The sequence below is a fragment of the Lactuca saligna genome, chromosome 5, assembly GCF_052625555.1.
Source record: "Lactuca saligna cultivar CGN05327 chromosome 5, ASM5262555v1, whole genome shotgun sequence".
Classification (NCBI taxonomy): Eukaryota; Viridiplantae; Streptophyta; class Magnoliopsida; order Asterales; family Asteraceae; genus Lactuca; species Lactuca saligna.
In genome coordinates, this window is record NC_136421.1 from 17,331,088 (window position 1) to 17,345,105 (window position 14,018).

Consider the following 14,018-nt stretch of genomic DNA (forward strand, 5'->3'; position numbering starts at 1 on the left):
TAACATTTATCATCTCACATTTCTTTTTTTTCTATCTTTCCGTATCCGGCTCCTAACTCGTTATAACATCTTATAACATTTATCATCTCACACATTTCTAGTTATTGTGTTAGTAGTGTGATCTGAAATATAAAATAACAATTTTATGGTGTTATATAGCACCAACCCATACCTAGTAATCTAATAAAATATAAAATCAATTTGATTTACGGTGCCACGTGTACTTTCCAAAACAGTCGTCCTTTGACAACATTATTGTCACGTTGGCTTGTGGACCTCTAACAAAATGGTTGCCGGTTGTTCTAAATCATATTTAAAGCATTTTCGTACCCACAAATTGCAAATTTCATTTCCGTTAATAATTCCCTTAATAAATTCTAGTATTGGTACTACTAGAAAATGAAACTATCTCCCCCACACTATGAAGTACTAATAAAATAAAACCCAACTAGATATCCAAATGCTAGCCATATATATTATATTATATACACAATTACAATTAATGGTTAATGTTTTTACGCCGTGTTCCAATTATGGTTTCTCATCTTCTCCAACTCCAACTGTTTCACCCGATCCACCAAATCTTGGATGGTCGTTGTTGTCTCCTGCAAAATTAGAGAATGTCAGTATTATTATTTTTCTAGGTTTTATTATGCACCTCAACCACTAGCCAGATAAAGGAAAAAAGACCAAAACCTTTAATTTTTTTCTTAAAGTCTCCTCCTCCTTGTCTCGTCTTTCTCTTTCTTCCGCAAATACGTCTATTATAGATTCTTGCTCCTTGTTGAGAGCTTCACACTTTTCCTTCACTTCCTCAAGCTAATTACAATTCACAGTTACATTTAATTCGTATATAAATTAAATTACATTTGTTATTTTGACCAAACCCATAACAAGAAACATCAAATACCTGTGCTTCAAGTGCCTTGCAACGAGCTCGTTCGTTTTCTAGTTCATGAAGTAGATCACCCAAGATTGCGTCTTCCTTTCTTTTCAACCTACGAGGATTACAACAACCAAAAAAAAAAAAGGTAAATTACATTTTTGGTCCCTGAGTATAGCTGATTTTTGCAATTTTGGTCCTTATTTGAGGTTTGCATAAATTAGAGATTTTAAGTGACATACTTCTCCTTTAATTGGCGATTCTCTTCCTCCAACTGATCTAAATCAAGTGTGCTATAGTTTATAGGAACGCTTCCATTTTCACCAAAAATGGGCAACTGCAAATCAAAAATTGCATTGCATGTAATGCACAAATCGTCTGGTAGAAACAGAAGATGAGTGTATAAAAGTTTTTAAAAAAAGTTACATTTGATGGATGAGAATGAGACTGAGTAACAATTTGCATAGTGTTTCCATAACCATAATGAGGACTGCTTTTAGTATAGCTTGTATTTACAGGATCTTGCAAGTCATCTTCATGGATATTTTCGGTCTTCAAAGGTTTTGACTCCCCCCCGATGCCATTGACAGCTGGCATCGGAGGTCTGCTTCCCGCCACTTTCTGGTTTTTATTTAAAGCCGATTTGTTTGAAGCTTTCTTCCTTCTTGAAGAAGTTTCCGGGGTATAGTCAGGAGAAGCTTCTAGAATCACAAAAAAAAAAAAAAAGGAAACATAAAGAATCAGCTCGGCTGATTTGGTTTTTCTCTGACATGGATATGATAGAACATAACAGAACAGGTTGTACTGGATTTGACATACCACTGTCGTGCAAACTGCTATTACTGATTCGTGGGGCATACCCAATTTTGTGGCAGTGGGTCCTCCAATACGTTTTTTGCATCTGTAAAAGACGCGATTCGAGTCTTGAAAGGACAATTGTTCGTTCAAATCCTTGTTTGTCATGAGCTGGTTCTACAAAATTAGCCTCCAATACACCTAATCAAACACCAAGAAAATAAAAATAATTATTCTTTGCTACCATATAATATATATATATATATATATATATATATATATATATATATATATAAATAAAAATGATTATAAAACTAAAGAAATATATTTATATGACCTATTACTCCTCGACCATCACTTCCTGTTGAATTCCAGAGTCTCCAAAACGGCTGTAAAACAAGAAAATTCCAAAGCCACTAATTTAACAAAAGAGTATATTTCATTTTTGGTAGCTGATAGTTTTAGTTTGAGTAAATTACACGAATGGTCCCTATGGTTTTGGTTAATTTGCACGTTTGGTCCCCAACTTATTTTTTTAACTCGGAAGGTCCCTACAGTTTGTTTTTGTTGCGGGCTTGGTCCATTTCTTACCTAAAAAGACTATTTTACCCTTGATTTTTTAATTTATTTGAATAAGGTGGGGTAGATAAGGTAAGTTCAGGTGAGGTGGAAGTGGGGTTGGGGCAAAATAGTCTTTTTAGGTAAGACAGGGACCAAGCGCGCAATAAAAACAAACTGTAGGGACCTTCCGATTTAAAAAAAAAAATAAGTTAGGGACCAAACATGCAAATTACCCCAAAACATAGGGACCATTCGTGTGATTTACTCTTTTAGTTTTGTCCCCAAAATGTTTTCTTTTGCAATTTCAGTCCTTATTTGAGGTTTTTACTTGGAACAGAAACCAAAAATGTTAGAAGAACAGAGAAAACTTTGTGGGGTCAAAATTGAAAAAATCAGGTATATGAAGGGACTAAAAATGTGATTTACTCTTTATAAAAAGTTGGGAGTTAATGTAGTTGACTTTCGGACCTTAATGAGTCGATTTTTATGATAAACATTGTATCCTTGAACATCAATATGAGATTTTGCATCCTTCACAAACCCCATAGTAACAACAGCAACTATCTGTTCATTGAAAACAAAGAATATCAGTAAAATAGCAACTTGAAAGGATAAATAGGAAACAAAAAATTATTAAACAAATACAAAAATTACATTTGTATCCTTGGAAACCACATCAGCACCAGGCTGTGGACGATATGTGACCTCAGTTATCATCATCATATCATTTACAATATTATGATGCTCAACATCTTTCCCACGAAGAATCATCCGGAATCCAGGTGGAATTCTTAAGTAAAGAATCGATGCGTAACTCTGAAAAAACAGTTTGAGTGAGAGTAAATGACCATTTTACCCTTACATCAATGAAAAGAAGGGCAAACAGGTAAAAGAATGAGCACTTACTCTCAGTGAATGTCGATATGTCAGGAAGTGTTTAGAGTTTGGAAACTTATTGGCCATTTGGATATTCTTCTCATCTCGATTAACACCTCTAATTTGAATATCCTACAACATTAAATGTAAATTAAACTCATTTAATCCAAAACCATTTTAAAAATTTGTGTTCAACTGATTTAAGGTGGAAAAGAACAAACATTTTTATCAGTCTCGAAATCGAGTTCCAACTGTCCTTGATCATCCTCCCATAAATTGTAAATAATTATGCGTGTGCCCTGATCCTTCATATGATCAAACTGCAAGATGAAAAATGTAAAATAAGTTAATAACATATAAAAATGAACACGTGGAATAAAAATGAAAAATAAAATCTGACCTGTTTTAAAAGTTCTGTTTCACTTGAAAATGGAGACCATTGAACCATAGCTTCCATATTTTTCTCCCAATCACCCAGTGATGACCTTATTATATTCTTCCATTCGCGAACACCTTTCTCATAATCAAGCTTTTTACATTGCAATTTTATTAAACAATAAACACCATAAATATAAGAATATAAAAAAGATAAATGAAATTGTAAGCATATTTACCATGGGAACAACTATATCTTCCTTCCCAGTGCACCGTAGAAATGTGTAAGACAATAGGCCAATGGTTTGTGTAGGCCTGCGAGTAAATTACATTTTTGCCCCCCAAAAAATATAGTCATTTATTTGGAATAGGGAACAAGACGTTAGAAAAAACTCAAATAAGGATCAAAACTACCAAACCTTGTTCCATCTTTTGGAGAGCATCGAGAGAATACAATAACATCAGCCCCAAGCCGCATGGTACTTGTCTTAAAACCATTGCCATCTTTCAATAATTAGACAAACAAAAATTATAAACTTTCTCATAAAAAAAAAAAAAAAAAAAACGGATGCTTTTTATATAATTTCATAGGAAGTTCACTTACATTGTCCAATAGCATCTGCAACCTTGCTTTTCAAAGAATATCCAAGAGACATGCATTGTCGCATCTTATCAGGGTCCATCCCTCCACCATTATCTATGATAAATAGTGGAAAGAATATTTATCATCCATTTATTTATGTAATATTTAATAAGGTTATGTTAGTAATAGCATAGGCAACATACCTTCAATGAGCAACATTCTATTTCCATCTTTCTTGTTTGTTAACATATCAATGTTGACATATGTAGCACCATTGTTGATCTCATCTAATGAATTGTCTAAAAGTTCAGCAAAAGCTGTATGAACAGTGAACACACTAATTATGATATGAAATTTATATACAATTAAGCAATTGAAGGATGATTAAATTGGTTGAGTAGTATTACCACCAAGAACCCATTTATGACTAGTGGCATTGGAGTGTAAAAATCTTGGATGAACCCTAACATGATCCATGCCACCTATCATGTAAGAGTCAATCATGATTAGTGTGGCTTAATTAGAAATCTTTATTGAAACTTAGGTCTAGGGACTACAGGGTGCAACAGAAATTGGGGAAATTTTGAAAATTGACATTAACACCAGAGATTCATCTTTTCCTTATGTCTCTATAAACTTGGTTTAAACTCTAGACCTAATAAAAGATATGCTAAAACCGCACTTCGGTAAAGAAAATCAATAATATGATCATCAATTATCAATCATAACATCTTCAAACTCTAATGATTGCTATTAGGAATTACAAGCTCCCCAATTAGCCTTGAAATGGAAATTCATAGCACGTTATTACTTACCAGATGATGTTTCCCAATTATCACCAGCACTCTGTTCGAAATCACCAGCTTTCCAAAACTGCTTACAGCTCTGAGCTGCTACACCAGTTCCATTGGCTACACGCGATGCCACATCTTTCGGCGGCAAAGGATCAAGAAAACCAGCAGGAAGAACCACACCCTGACCAGATTTCTTCCTCTTATCACCATGACCTTCGTCACCACCACCATTACCCGAAACCCTAGACCTCTTGCCGTTACTAACTCCATTACCTGAAGTAGAAGAATCATCATCGGAACTATCGAGATCAATCACTGCAATCTCCGAAACATTCTTCCCTCTAGTAGAATCACCATTGTTATTACGGAGTGGTTCTAGGAATTCTTGCTTAACTTTAATTTCGTCCATGGAGGTGGATTTAACTAGGATTCGAGTTGCAAAAATTAATAGGAGAAGAAAAGTGAATAGACACCGCCGATTGTGCTTTGACAGATGATCACTCTGTAGGAGCACTGAAATCGCGGTGACCCTCCATCGCCGGTGAAAACCCGGAATTCTGTAACGTCCAAAGGGTCGCTAAACGGCAATGTTATTATTTCGGCGTCTTTGGCAGAGACCTTTTCAAAGCATTTTTTTTTTCGAGAAAGTTCATAGTTAAATAAAAAAAACTTCTTTTAGTTACGAAAAAATAATTTTTTTTTTTTGTTTTTTTTTTTCTCTTTTCGATTTTCGTTTTTCGTTTTCATTTTTCATTGAAAATTTTAGAAAATACGTTTAGTTAAACTTATTCATTTTTCATTTTCAGTTTTAGAAAATTAGAAAACATGTTTAGATTAGTATTTTTCTATCGGTTTTCATTTTTAGAAAACGGTAGCGGTGGTAGGGTGTGGGTGGGGGCGGTGACGGTAGCGGGTCGGCAGCAGTGGTTGTGATGACAGGCGATGGTGGTGGCGGCGGCAATTATATCAATGGTGGTGATGGCGGTGGCAGCGGTGGTGGTGGTACTAGTGACAGGTTAGTGGTGGTGGTGGTGGTGGTGATGGTGATTGTAGGTCGGTGATTGTCGTGGTGGTGGGTGGGGATGTGAGTGTGTGTTTGTGTGTGTGTGTATGTGTGTTTGTTTGTGGGGGTAAATGTAGGTTTGTGTGTAGGTGGGTGTGTGTGTCTGTAAGGGTGGGGGTGGGGGTAGGTGTGGGTTTGTGTGTGTTTGTGGGTGGGTATGTATGTGTGTGTGTGTGTTTGTGGGTGTATGGGGTGGGGTGGGGTGTGGGGTGTGTGTGTGTGGGGGGGGGGGGGTGTGCGGGTGGGTGGGTGTGTGTAACATCCGGAATTTCAGGTATTATATTTATTCAATTTAATTTCTAGTTTTGTGGAAGAACTCGACGAGTTGATGCGTAGACTCGCCGAGTAGAGACGCGAATCATTATCCGGGTGGACGGCTGGACTCGGCGAGTCCACGCTGTTTAATGAAACCCTAATTCCTCGGGTTTGGGGCCTATTTAAAGGGCCTTATGGCCGTCATTTGCGGCTGCCATACCCCAGAGAGAAACCCTAAGTGAGCTAGAGCGTTTGTGAGAGGAAAGAAGCTATTTCTTGATCTTTGTTGGTGTTTTTGCAAATAGAAGAGGACTAAGACAAGAGGAGGCTGAAGAGGGTGCTAATCTAGTGATTCCAGGGCTCAGAGACTTCATTTTGAGGTATTCATTCGAACCCTCCTTCAGTTTATGGTGTAATTCTTAGAGTTAGGGCTTTTTAGCCCCATTAGAGGATGGTTATATGGAGTAATTGGTCCCTTCTCGTGTTGGTGCTTAGATCTGGACCCAAAGAGGTCCAGAGACCCTTTTCCCTTGAGCTTTATGGGTATTAATGGAGGTTATGAACTTAGGATGTCATTTTAGAGGCCATATCTTCAAATAAGGCCTTTGAGCCTTTGCATGTGCACCAAGATGTTAGATTTACGTGATTATAATGCTTTAGGAAGCTGGATCTATGGGTTAGAGGAGCGGATCTGACCTCAAGAGGTCAGTTCAGCTTGAGCATGGCATGAACTCGCCGAGTCCTTTAGCCGACTCGATGAGTAGGATGAGGGTTTTCCCAATAATCACACAGTTGGTGACTCACTGAGTTGGGGAAGCGACTCGGTGACTCAGAGGGAATCTAGAGGGCAAAGTGCACGATGGGACTCGGCGAGTCAGGAGCCGGACTCGGCGAGTTAGGTCGAGACATTTCACAGATTGTGATCAATGTTGATTTGCAGAGTTGAGGTTGACTTAGTGAGTCGAATAAGGACTAGGAGAGTGAAAAGCATGTGCGGACTCGCCGAGTCACAGTTGCACACTCGACGAGTTTGGTCAAGGTTGACCGTTGATTTCGTTGACTTTTAGGGATTAGTCAATGTTTGGACTTTAGAGTCATAGGAAGGGTAGGATAGTCTTTTACCCTTCCTAGAGGATGTATTGAGAGGGAGAGATTAGCCTAGCCCTGAGAGTTGTATTAATTAGAGTATTTATTTCATGTGATTAGGCAGGGGCTAGACCAGAGTTACCGAGTCAGAGATTTACTGAGATATCCGAGGTGAGTCTTCTCACTATACTTTACCTTGAGTAGGTAAATAGAGTTGTGATACAGTGTTTGTATGCTATATATATACATACATATATATATATATATATATATATATATATATATATATATATATATATATGTTGTGTGTTGCACTGCATTCTTCTATGTGATTTATGTTGTGCATGCTTGTAGAGTTAGAACCTGAGGGTTCATAGAGTTTGGGTGCACGGACCCACAGAGTTATAGCCTCGAGTGGCTAATATGTGTTATATGTGGTATTTTGGGGAACTCACTAAGCTTTATGCTTACAGTGTTCTGTGTTATGTGTTTCAGGTACTAGTGAGGATCGCGGGAAGGCGTCGGCTTGATCAGTACACACACGGGACTTTTATGCTATGAGATCTTGGGATTGATATATGTTATGAATTGAGTTTTCAAACAAAGATGTTTTTATGAATAATAAATGAATTATGTTTTTATAAATGCGAAAAATTGTTTTGAAAATTTACGTTGTTACAAGTTGGTATTAGAGTCTTGGTTTGAGGGATTCGAGTACACCTTCGGGCGTATTTGAACTCAAACTGAGGATTTGAAAAATATTTTCAAAAGAGAACCAAGTTTTCTAAAAAGAGTAAAAGATTTTTAGAAAACGCAGAGCAGAGTCATGTGTACGATCAGTCCGCGCCCGAACGGTGATTTTCCAAAATACCCTTATGTTATATGTTTATGAGATTGATATGATGTATTCTCGGGCTAGAGTGGGCTAGGTATTCCTATTAGGACTAGAGTGGCCTGATTTGTAATGCCTTAGCCTAGGGGGAGGTGAGCTGCTATAAGATACTTGAGAGTGAGTAGGTAGCAGCGAGGAGATTATGAGAGATCTATAGAGAGTGGATTATGCATAATAGAGTACTTGGGACTTGGGATCCTAAGAGGAGGACTTGGGGTGTATATTGATACGGTGCAGACAATAGTATTGGGCCCGTACTACTGAAAACACCGGGGCGGTGTACAGTTCAAGTAGGAATCTTCAGGATGCCAGGGATCAAGGAGGGATGAGTTATTGAGTGCGAGTATGCTCGAGTGAGTTTCTAATATATCGTATGTTGTATTTCAGAGTCTAATCATGGTGAGGACACGTCTTATGCCAGAGAGCAACGAGACTAGTGATGAGGAGATCCGCCAGATCATCCATGAGGAGGTGGCTGCGGCCATCAGAGCAGAGATACCAGAGATGTCCGGGTCTATTAAGACCACATTGATTGAGACTTTTGACGAGCGTTATGTTGCTCTTTCTGAGTTTGCTGTCGTAGCGGCCACTACAGCCGTCGCTGCTGCTAGGCCGCAGGGGGGTGACTCATTTTTGTTTAGGGAGTTCAGCAACACGAAGCCACCAGAGTTTGATGGAATGCAGGATCCGATTGCAGCGATGAGATGGGTATCTGACATTGAGGGGTGTTTCTATACTTGCTCGTGCCCGAAGCACTTGAGGGTTCAGTTTGCGCTGAACCAGCTTCACCTGGGGGTGAAGGACTGGAGGAAGTTTGCGACAGCACACTATTCTCCAGCAGAGCTTGCTGCGGTGACCTGGGAGAGGTTCACCACCATGTTTCGTGATGAGTACGTTCTCTCGGTGGAACGAGATCGGTTGGCACAGGAGTTTCTGACCCTCAAGCAGGGTACGGAGTCTGTTACAGTTATTACCAGGATGTTTTATGAGAGGACGATGTTCTGCTCTGAACACGTGTCTACTGAGCAGGCCCGTATGAGTCGTTATTTGAGTATTTTGAGGAGATACATTCGGGAGTTCGTGGCGAACTCCTCGTACCAGACATTTTCCGAGCTTCAGGAAAATAGCCGGAAGAGGGAGATCGAGCTAGAGACTCAGGCTAGGGAGGAGGCGGAGTCCTAGGGGAGGGATCGGGGACCGACACAGTCCTAGCCGGCAGCCAAGCGGGCCAAGCCCGCTGATTCCAGAGCAGGGAGCCAGAAGGGCTGCACTTGTGGAAAGTACGGCAAGGGTCATGATGGAGTTTGTAGAGTGGGATCTTGCTACAAGTGTGGCAAGGAGGGGCATATGGCCAAGGACTGCCCAAGGGGTTTGCAGTGTGTTTTCACTGCAACCAGACCGAGCACCAGAAGGCCGAGTGTCCGCTGCTGCGAGGGACAGCACAGGGAGCTTCTCAGGGGTCTACCCCTGTTGCTGTTAGAGCTTCTGATAGTCGGCCGGTGAAGACCGAGACGTCAAAAGCTCGGGGGAGAGCCTTCCAGTTGACTGTGGAAGAGGTCCGCGCAGCGCCCGATGCCGTGGCTGGTAGTTTTCTTGTGAGTTATGTATCTGCTTTGGTGTTATTTGACTCGGGTGCGAGTTGATCTTTTATATCGTTGGCTTTTAGTCAGCACATCAATATTAGTCGAGAGGCATTGAGTCGACCTCTGAGAGTCTCCATCGCCGACGAGAAAGTAGTGTATGCCACGGAGGTGATTCGAGGATGTGTACTCGAGATTTTTGGTGTAGAGTTTCCTATTGATTTGGTCCCGATTGCGATGGGGGACGTCTGTGTCATCGTAGGCATCTTGGTTGAGCAGATTTGGAGCAGTTATTGACTGCGAGCGGCAGCTGGTGACTATACGAGACCCAAGTGGGGGAGTTCTTACGGTGTACGGCGAGGGTACCCATCCCGATTCAGCGTTTTGTTCGGCTGCTAGAGCGAGGCAGAGTCTACAGCAGGGTTGTAGTGGTTTTGTAGTGTATGTGATAGATACGAGAGTTGGTGCAGAGAGATCGAGTACGGTTGAGGAGGTCCCGATAGTGCGTGAAGTGTGCCTCTTGAGAGGCAGGTTAAGTTTCGCATTGATTTGATTCCAGGGGCAGCACCTATTGCCAAGGTGTCCTATCACCTTGCACCTCCAGAGATGCAGGAGCTATCCTCGTAGCTTCAAGAGCTGCTGAGGAAGGGGTTTATATGGCCGAGTAGCTCGCCGTGGGGAGCATCGATCCTTTTTGTGAAGAAAAAGATTAGTTCGTACCGAATGTGCATAGATTATCGAGAGTTGAATAAGTTAACGGTCAAGAACCGTTATCCTTTGTCGAGGATCGACGATTTGTTCGATCAGCTACAGGGAGCATCTTGGTTTTCCAAGATTGATCTGAGATCTGGATATCACAAGGAGGATATTCAGAAGACCGCATTCAAGACTCGATATGGGCATTACGAGTTCGTGGTGATGCCATTCGAGCTCACCAATGCGCCTGCAACGTTCATGGATCTCATGAACAGGGTATGCAGATCGATGCTGGATCGATCAGTGATTGTGTTCATTGACGATATTTTGGTGTATTCGAAGTCCAAGGAGCAGCATGAGGAGCATTTGCGAGAGATCCTCAGCATGCTGAGATCGGAGAGGCTTTACACCAAATTCTCCAAGTGCGATTTTTGGTTACGAGAGGTGCAGTTTCTTGGTCACCTCGTTAACCAAAAGGGGATTTTGGTCGATCCGGCCAAGATCGAGGCGGTGATGAGTTGGGAGGTGCTGAAATCTCCTTTTGAGATCAGGAGTTTTCTAGGGTTGGCCGGCTATTATCGGAGGTTCATCAGGGATTTCTCCAAGATTGATGTTCCTCTCACCACGTTGACCCGGAAGGGTGTGGTGTTCAGCTGGGGCCCAGAGCAGCAAGCCTCATTTGAGACTCTTCGCCAGAGATTGTGCGAAGCCCTAGTGTTGACTCTTCCAGAGGGGATGGAGGACTTCGTGGTGTATTGTGACGCATCGATATCTGGGTTGGGCGCGGTGTTGATGCAAAGGGGGCATGTGATTGCGTACGCATCGAGGCAACTGAAGCCCCATGAGGCAAGGTATCCCACCCACGATCTAGAGTTGGGGGTTGTGGTGTTCGCCCTCAAGATTTGGCGCCATTATCTGTATGGGGTTCGATGTACAATATACACGGACCACAAGAGTTTGAAGTATTTGATGGATCAGCCAAACCTGAACATGCGTCAGAGGAGATGGTTGGATGTGGTAAAGGATTATGATTGCGAGATCCTGTACCACCCGGGCAAGGCTAATGTGGTAGCCGATGCCCTGAGTCGCAGAGCAGAGAGCGCCCCGATTCGGGATATTTGTATGAGATTAACGGTGATGACTCCGGTGTTGGACACCATCAGAGGGGCTCAGGCTGAGACAGTGAGACCGGAGAACCGTAAGAGAGAGCGAGTTATCGGACAGGTGTCGGATTTCGTGACCGATAGCAGAGGGCTTATGACCTTCCAGGGTCGGATTTGGGTACCGTTTGTTGGGGGAACGCGTACCATCTTGATGGAGGAGGCACATAGATTGAGATTCTCAATCCATCCCGGGGCCAATAAGATGTTTATGGATCTTAAAAGGGAGTATTGGTGGCCTTGTATGAAGAGATATGTAGCGTGGTTTGTTGAGAGGTGCCTAACCTGTCGTAGGGTTAAGGCCGAACATCAGAGACCGCATGGTAAGTTGCAGCCACTGGAAGTCCCAGAGTGGAAATGGGAACAGTTATCCATGGATTTTATCACCAAATTACCGAGAATGGTGAGGGGTGTCAATGCAATTTGGGTGATAATAGACCGCCTGACAAAGAGCGCTCACTTTCTCGCCGTTAGTGAGAGTTTATCTGCAGAGAATTTAGCAGAGATCTATGTGAGAGAGGTGGTATCGCGGCATGGGGTGCCAATCTCGATTGTGTCAGATCGAGATGTGAGTTTCACTTCCAGATTTTGGAAGAAATTTCATGAGGAGTTGGGTACGAGGCTGCATTTTAGTACCGCATACCACCCACAGACTGACGGACAGAGCGAGCGGACGATTCAGATGCTCGAGGACATGCTCCGAGCATGTGTGTTGGATTTTGGCGGAAGTTGGGACACGTATTTGCCCTTAGCGGAGTTCTCCTACAACAACAACCATCATTCGAGCATTGGTATGCCACCCTTTGAGCTGTTGTATGGGAGGAGGTGTCGGACTCCCATTTGTTGGGGAGAGGTAGGGCAACGACTGATGGGTAGCACGGAGATCGTGCTTCAGACGACAGAGCAGATACAGCAGGTCAGGCAGAGGTTGTTGACCGCTTAGAGTCGCTAGAAGAGTTATGCGGATAGGCGACGATCCGAGCTTGAGTTCCAGGTCGGTGATTATGTTCTCCTGAAGGTATTTTCTTGGAAAGGAGTGATTCGATTCAGGAAGAGGGGCAAGCTAGGGCCCCGGTATATTGGGCCATTCAAAGTGATCAAGAGGGTGGGCAGGGTAGCATATTGCTTGGAGCTACCTGCGGAGTTGGAGCGGATTCATAATACCTTCCACGTGTCTCAGCTGAGGAAGTGTATAGCCGACGAGTCGGCGGTAGTGCCGTTAGAGGACATTCAGGTGGATGCGAGCCTGAACTACGTGGAGAGACCAGTGTCGATTGTGGATCGGAAGATCAAGGTTCTGAGGAACAAGGAGGTGCCGATGGTGCAAGTTCAATGGCAACATCGGAGAGGATCCGAGTTAACTTGGGAACCAAAGCGGGAGATGCGTGAGTAGCATCCGGAGCTATTTCAGGGATGAGACTTCGAGGGCGAAGCCTGATTCAAGTGGGGGAGAATTGTAACATTCGGAATTTTAGGTATTATATTTATTCGACTTAATTTCTGGTTTTGTGGAAGAACTCGGCGAGTTGATGCGTAGACTCGCCGAGTAGAGACGCGAATCATTATCCGGGTGGACGGCTGGACTCGACGAGTCCACGCTATTTAATGAAACCCTAATTCCTCGGGTTTGGGGCCTATTTAAAGGGCCTTATGGCCGTCATTTGCGGCTACCAGACCCCAGAGAGAAACCCTAAGTGAGCTAGAGCGTTTGTGAGAGGAAAGAAGCTATTTCTTGATCTTTGTTGGTGTTTATGCAAACAGAAGAGGACCAAGACAAGAGGAGGCTGAAGAGGGTGCTAATCTAGTGTGTCTAGGGCTCAGAGACTTCATTTTGAGGTATTCATTTGAACCCTCCTTCAGTTTATGGTGTAATTCTTAAAGTTATGGCTTTTTAGCCCCATTAGAGGATGGTTATATGGAGTAATTGGTCCCTTCTCGTGTTGGTGCTGTAGATCTGGACCCAAAGAGGTCCAGAGACCCTTTTCCCTTGAGCTTTATGGGTATTAATGGAGGTTATGAACTTAGGATGTCATTTTAGAGGCCATATCTTCAAATAAGGCCTTTGAGCCTTTGCATGTGCACCAAGATGTTAAATTTACGTGATTATAATGCTTTGGGAAGCTGGATCTATGGGTTAGAGGAGCGGATCTGACCTCAAGAGGTCAGTTCAGCTTGAGCATGGCATGAACTCACGAAGTCCTTTAGCCGACTCGACGAGTAGGATGAGGGTTTTCCCGATAATCACACAGTTGGTGACTCACTGAGTTGGGGAAGCGACTCGGTGAGTCAGAGGGAATCTAGAGGGCAGAGTGCACGATGGTACTCGCCGAGTCAGGAGCCGGACTCGGCGAGTTAGGTCGAGACATTTCACAGATTGTGATCAGTGTTGATTTGCAGAGTTGAGGTTGACTCAGTGAGT

The 14,018-nt window shown here is 42.5% G+C and overlaps 1 protein-coding gene across 1 annotated transcript; it reads right to left on the minus strand.

Moving 5' to 3' along the window:
• Positions 1-337: 337 nt before the first annotated feature.
• LOC144996924 (protein MICRORCHIDIA 7-like) lies at positions 338-5,495 on the minus strand. Its single transcript, XM_078956716.1, has 18 exons — positions 4,889-5,495; positions 4,481-4,555; positions 4,277-4,390; positions 4,095-4,187; positions 3,910-3,994; positions 3,730-3,805; positions 3,516-3,644; positions 3,337-3,435; positions 3,146-3,247; positions 2,894-3,055; positions 2,708-2,803; positions 2,016-2,067; positions 1,703-1,879; positions 1,310-1,584; positions 1,126-1,220; positions 911-998; positions 697-819; positions 338-605 (listed from the first exon to the last, which is right to left on the minus strand). Exons 1-18 carry the CDS (start codon positions 5,274-5,276, stop codon positions 516-518), a joined length of 2,319 nt encoding a protein of 772 aa, XP_078812842.1. The 5' UTR covers positions 5,277-5,495; the 3' UTR covers positions 338-515.
• Positions 5,496-14,018: the final 8,523 nt, after the last annotated feature.

Bases quoted from the DNA above. Each gene is read 5' to 3' on its own strand.
- LOC144996924 (XM_078956716.1), bottom strand. From the start codon at position 5,276: ATGGACGAAATTAAAGTTAAGCAAGAATTCCTAGAACCACTCCGTAAT. The intron at 1,221-1,309 runs GTAACTTTTTTT...TTTGATTTGCAG, and splicing joins CTCATTCTCATCCATCAAAT to TTGCCCATTTTTGGTGAAAA. The intron at 606-696 runs GTTTTGGTCTTT...CTAATTTTGCAG, and splicing joins CTTTAAGAAAAAAATTAAAG to GAGACAACAACGACCATCCA.